Consider the following 5,985-nt stretch of genomic DNA (forward strand, 5'->3'; position numbering starts at 1 on the left):
AGCACCTTTCCCGAGCACTGTCAATAAAACACAATTATTTTCAGTAGGTTTAACTTTAAAACGTCTTGCATACAAAGATTTAACTCTGAGTCAGAGGCAATATTAATTTCCATTTACAGTATTCTTTTTATTACTGATCATCACAGTATAATTTTCTATTTATATATGGCTGAACTTATATTTTAAGTATATGGTCATTCTATATTACATTTTATACATGACTATTACTCGGGATGGCAGAGCTAGTACTATGACAGGTAGTTGCTTTTTTTGTATCAGTTTATGTCACGGCAAAATGGTGTGAGATTCGATCCAATAATAAGGCTGGTATCACAGATACCAAACACAGTACTGATATTAAGTGCCGGTCCAACCTGCCGGGGGGGGGGGGTCTTTCTCCCTCCTTATGGGCGGCTCTGCCTGATAGTAGTTCATGTCCTGCTCACTATAATAAATATAAATATTTAAATGGCCGGGTAAAAATCTGTATTTTAACGTTACAAACGATTCACAAATGAACCATCGGAATCCCAGGCTCTGCAGGTTGTCATCAGGGGCCCCTGACGGAGGCCGTCAACCCGCAAATGCTCTATGGCCAGTTTCATACCGTAAACTGGATAAAATTCTGAGTAACAGCGTAAACTAAATAAAGACAGAATAGAATAAGATATAGTCTAGCTCGGGCCGAACGCAGCGTAGCCCGGCTTGGACCTAAGCTGCTTAGCCCATATCGTCACTAAGCCACAGCACACGGAGCCCTCTGTTGGGAAAGCCTGAGACTGGGGTGCTCAGAGGACACGGATAGCCCGGCCCCCTGTTTCCCTCATCCCCCTTCCTGGATCTAACATGGCTTCTGCCACTGATCGGGCTCCAACGAAGCAAAGTTGAAGGTTTTGTTTGCCGTGCGGAGGACGTCCATCTACTCAGTAAGGTAGCGATTCAGAGGTTCCGTGTCGCTGGGACCCGGTTGGTCGCTAATCGCGTGGATTTGCGCGGTTCGGGTAACATTCCCTCGATCGCGCAGCCCGTCCGAGAAACGCAGCTCCGGTACAGTCTCATCTCTATGCTCGGATCCTATTAAGATGTACAGCAAAATCCCTAATTCTGGTAACAATGCAAACATTAATGTTTTGTTATGACAGTACAATCCGTTTCGTTTTATTGTAACCGCGCAGTAATTAACAGGCGCTCAGTTCCTCGGACATTGTTTACAGGACGCAGATAAGCGCTTCATCCCGGACTTGCGTTTCAAAACTGCTCCTCCTTACTGTTTCATTTTAAGCTCTTGCAGCGAGGAGCTGCGATGCGTTGTTCAAAACCTGTCTGACTTTCCTAGCGGACATTTTAATAAACTCAGGAGGTTAGAGGTGATCGGGAAAATCCTTCAACAGGCAAAGGGACGCGGCTGCATAGTGGCTGTTTTTATACGCCACGGGCTGTGCAGCGCTGTTTGATAAACGGCGCGCTTAGATCGTTATATTTCGCTGCTGCGCTTTTTTGCGACCGGGGACACTGCATTTATTTTCCCAGTTAAGAGACAAAAAATACGGGTTTGAAGTAACAGTAAACAGGGAGAGAAGTGCAACTCCGGTCGATTCCTCCGCGAGGGAAGAGAGTTGAGGAGCAGGGCAGCCCCCCTCCAAGGGGAGGAGCCTCTGCGCAGTGACGTACGCGGCTCCCTTCGCTCTGATTGGTTGGCGGACGCAGACAGTAATATCGGGGAGGAGGAAAATCCTACAGCCGCTGCGCGAGAGAAGGCACATCGCGTCGGTGGGACGGCGGCAGCGGAGCCCCCCTTCCGTAATGCGCCAGCTGAGAGATTTGTAAGGACTTTTTTTGTGCATGAAAAAAAAAGGAGAACAGGGATTGCGTCTCTCTATATGCCACCCTGATGTTATCGCAGTTTTCGGGCGCATCTTTCTGTAGCAAAAGGATGAGATGACAAAGAGGAAGAAAGTATCCAGCAAATGCGGGATAATTTCGCCGACCGGGTACCTGGATCTTACTGTTTGAACTTCTTGTACTGTATGATGCTGGACGTGCGTTTGATTGCAAAAGTCAACTTACAATAAGGAAGATATACGCTTTGAGACAGTAGAAGGATCTGGGATTTTAATAGTCTAGTCTGTTACGCTGTTTTTTTTTCTTTTAGTAATTCGAGTGATTGGTCATATTGTCAGCTAATGACAACGGTTGCAGATTGCCTCTATGGCCGGATCATGAAGTGTTTGACGTTCTTACTTTTGCTTCCAGAAACGTTGAAAAAGATTAAAAAAGGAGCGAAACGGCCCGGCAAGCTGCCAGCATGCTATGAGATCGTGACTTTGTCCCTGAAGAAGAAGATGGCTGCAGAATTGTACCCTGCAAGCACAAACACCAACCTTCCTCACAGCGGCGCTGCCATAGTGGCAGCTGGGAGCAAGAAGAGCATCGTACAGGTGACAGAGACGGTGACGGCCGCAGCGACCACCACCACCCAGCAGAACATCAGCAACAACAACGTAGAGCCGTGCAGCTGGCAGTCCTCGCACCCGACGCTGCGGGAGAGGTAAATGCGCGGCTTTCTCCGCTCTGCCCACGGACGGACGGGCTGCTTGAGCCGGACTGGCGTGGACAGCGTGGTGTTTGACTCTAAACTTCCTGCCTCTGTAGGAATGCCTTGATGTTCAACAACGAACTCATGGCTGACGTTCATTTCATCGTGGGAGCCCCTGGTGAGGCGCAGAAGGTGCCTGCCCATAAGGTGAGCCCCCCCACCTCTGCTCCCCCACCTCCCGCCTCGGCCTCCGTGCCTCCGTCTGACCTCCTCCCTCTCCCCGCCTCAGTACGTGCTGGCAGTGGGCAGCTCTGTCTTTGGCGCCATGTTCTACGGCGACCTGGCCGAGGGCGAATCCGAAATTCACATCCCCGACGTGGAACCCGCCGCGTTCCTCATCCTGCTCAAGTAAGCCGCCTGCCTCGCTCGTTTACCGTAGGATTTCAGTGCAGTAATTCCATTTGTTTACCCCCCACTCCCACCCAAATCTTATAGTCAAACTGGACTCAGAATCTTAAATCACACCCCCAGGTACCTCTGGCACTCGAGGTAACCTTACGCCTGTGGCCCTGGCTTTTATCTTTCCATTTACTTAGTTGTATAATATTCCTTGAGGCATCTTCTGTATGTCATAGTCTTGTATTTTGTTGTTAGTGTTTTTTAATCTTGACCAAAGACCATCTTGACCATGCAGTAATTCCAATGTACCTGTGAAAATGGCAAAAAATGTCTCAATTCGATATTTTCATGATACAAAGTGCAAGAGTAGTTCTTGTCATGGTCTTTGGTCCATTTACCCCCACAACACACCTACTACCCACCTCCCCGGTGCGCCGCCTGTCCCGCAGGTACCTGTACAGCGACGAGATCGACCTGGAGGCCGACACCGTGCTGGCCACCCTGTACGCCGCCAAGAAGTACATAGTGCCGGCGCTGGCCAAGGCGTGCGTGAACTTCCTGGAGACCAGCCTGGAGGCCAAGAACGCGTGCGTGCTGCTGTCACAGAGCCGGCTCTTCGAGGAGCCCGAGCTGACGCAGCGCTGCTGGGAGGTGATCGACGCCCAGGCCGAACTGGCCCTGCGCTCCGAGGGCTTCTGCGAGATCGACCGGCCCACCCTGGAGATCATCCTCACGCGGGAGACCCTCAACACCAAGGAGGCCGTGGTCTTCGAGGCCGTGCTGAACTGGGCCGCGGCGGAGTGCAAGCGGCAGGGGCTGCCCGTCACCGCGCGCCACAAGCGGAGCGTGCTGGGCCGGGCGCTGTACCTGATCCGCATCCCCACCATGACGCTGGAGGAGTTTGCCGATGGGGCGGCGCAGTCGGACGTGCTCACGCTGGAGGAGACCCACAACATCTTCCTCTGGTACACGGCCAGCATTAAGCCCAAGCTGGACTTCCCACTGGTGCACCGGACGGGCTTGGTGCCTCAGCGCTGCCACCGTTTCCAGTCCTCAGCCTACCGCAGCAACCAGTGGCGCTATAGGGGGCGCTGTGACAGCATCCAGTTCGCTGTGGACAAGCGCATCTTCATCGCGGGCCTGGGCCTGTACGGCTCCAGCGGCGGCAAGGCCGAGTACAGCGTCCGCATCGAGCTGAAGCGCCAGGGAGTGACTCTGGCCCAGAACCTGACTAAGTTCCTGTCGGACGGGTCGAGCAGCACCTTCCCGGTGTGGTTCGAGCACCCGGTGCAGGTGGAGCAGGACACTTTCTACACAGTCAGCGCCATCTTGGATGGGAATGAGCTCAGCTACTTCGGGCAGGAGGGCATGACGGAGGTGCAGTGCGGGAAGGTAACCTTCCAGTTCCAGTGTTCCTCTGACAGTACCAACGGCACTGGGGTGCAGGGGGGGCAGATCCCAGAGCTGGTGTTCTACGCGTGACGTCTTGACGGCCAACTCCCCAGCAGGGGAACCTGGGACGCGGACACAGTGGACACCAATAATGCTGAAATATTTTTCATTCATCTGATGGATGTTCTCTGGCAAACGTTTAGCCTGGGAATGATTGACGGTTTAATTTATTAATGCTCTAACGTCACGCGCAGTGCTGGGACTCGCCGTCCTGCTGCTGGGGGACGATGCCCAGTGCTGGGACTCACCGTCCTGCTGCTGGGGGACGATGCCCAGTGCTGGGACTCGCTGTCCTGCTGCTGGGAGACGATGCCCAGTGCTGGGACTCGCCGTCCTGTTGCTGGGAGACGATGCCCAGTGCTGGGACTCGCCGTCCTGCTGCTGGGGGATGATGCCTAGTGCTGGGACTCGACGTCCTGTTGCTGGGAGACGATGCCCAGTGCTGGGACTCGCCGTCCTGCTTCTGGGGGACGATGCCCAGTGCTGGGACTCGCCGTCCTGTTGCTGGGAGACGATGCCCAGTGCTGGGACTCGCCGTCCTGCTGCTGGGAGACGATGCCCAGTGCTGGGACTTGCCGTCCTGCTGCTGGGGGACGATGCCCAGTGCCTGTGCTGGTGCGTTTTGTACAGAAATGAACGCTGCTTTGTTTATGTGGGTGAATGAGATGTTCTTCAATGGAGAGCACTTTGCAAATAATTTTTTAAATGAGCCAAACCCCATTTGGGGGTTGGGGGGGGCACATGAGTCGAAATGATGGAGGTAGGGTCATCCTTAGGGGTAAAGCTTCGTGTTTTCAGTGCCTGAAGCAAGTCAGACTGACGATTGTTGACTCGTTCTATTAAATTGATCAAAATCGTGAAAAACAATCGCCGATCTTGTGGTAGACATGCAAACTGAGTGTAAAAGAATGAATGGGCATATAAAATGATTGTATGAAATTAAAACAAGCGTGTTAACATTGTGTCATGTCGTTAACTAAATAGTGTCTTGTGTGTTTTAGGGCAGAGAGTTGAAATGACTTTTGTTCTGTTAAAAGAAAAACATGGGTGTGAAAATTAGGGCCACACTGCCCTCTGGCCACAGTGGAGGGTACTGCACCTTACGGGTGTGTTTGAACGATGGCTTCTTCCCATTGGCTTGCTTTTGTGATAATATACAGCTTCAGCTTAATTCTTCATATATTACTCACTCCACTTTTTGTGGAGAGGGTCAGGGTTGAGGCTTCCGGGTTCTGACACTGAGGGTTTGCAAAATCCAGCCTTGATCTCACTACATTTAGACTGTGCACCTACTTCAGTGAAATACTGATCTGCCTTTGGTGTGACATGTGACCTGTCTGGTTTAACAGATCCCTTTTCAGCATGTTCTTTTGGGTGGAGTGCTGTGGCTCCTTGAGTTTCCCAGTGACCTTTTAACACAGGGGTGGCCAGTCTCACCCGCAAAGGGCCGGTGTGTGTGCAGGTCTTTGGGATAACCTGTAGGTCAGCTGTTCAAACCCAGGTGTGAGGACTCTTCAGCCAATCAGTCCTCTAATTAGGGAGCTGCAGCGAAAACCTGCACACACACCGGCCCTTTGCGGATAAGATTGGCCACCCCT

At 52.2% G+C, this 5,985-nt stretch overlaps 1 protein-coding gene across 5 annotated transcripts; it reads left to right on the top strand.

Moving 5' to 3' along the window:
• Positions 1-714: 714 nt before the first annotated feature.
• Positions 715-5,344, top strand: LOC111844385 (BTB/POZ domain-containing protein 6-B-like). Of its 5 annotated transcripts, none has more exons than XM_023812821.2 (5): positions 715-931; positions 2,254-2,548; positions 2,653-2,743; positions 2,826-2,944; positions 3,385-5,344. In XM_023812821.2, exons 2-5 carry the CDS (start codon positions 2,343-2,345, stop codon positions 4,415-4,417), a joined length of 1,449 nt encoding a protein of 482 aa, XP_023668589.1. In that variant the 5' UTR covers positions 715-931; positions 2,254-2,342; the 3' UTR covers positions 4,418-5,344. The 5 variants fall into 5 exon arrangements, with proteins under 5 accessions (XP_023668589.1, XP_023668588.1, XP_023668587.1 ...); XM_023812820.2 differs by lacking the exon at positions 715-931 and adding an exon at positions 971-1,107; XM_023812822.2 differs by lacking the exon at positions 715-931 and adding an exon at positions 1,188-1,991.
• Positions 5,345-5,985: the final 641 nt, after the last annotated feature.

Source organism: Paramormyrops kingsleyae, chromosome 19 (genome assembly GCF_048594095.1).
Source record: "Paramormyrops kingsleyae isolate MSU_618 chromosome 19, PKINGS_0.4, whole genome shotgun sequence".
In the NCBI taxonomy this organism is placed as follows: domain Eukaryota; kingdom Metazoa; phylum Chordata; class Actinopteri; order Osteoglossiformes; family Mormyridae; genus Paramormyrops; species Paramormyrops kingsleyae.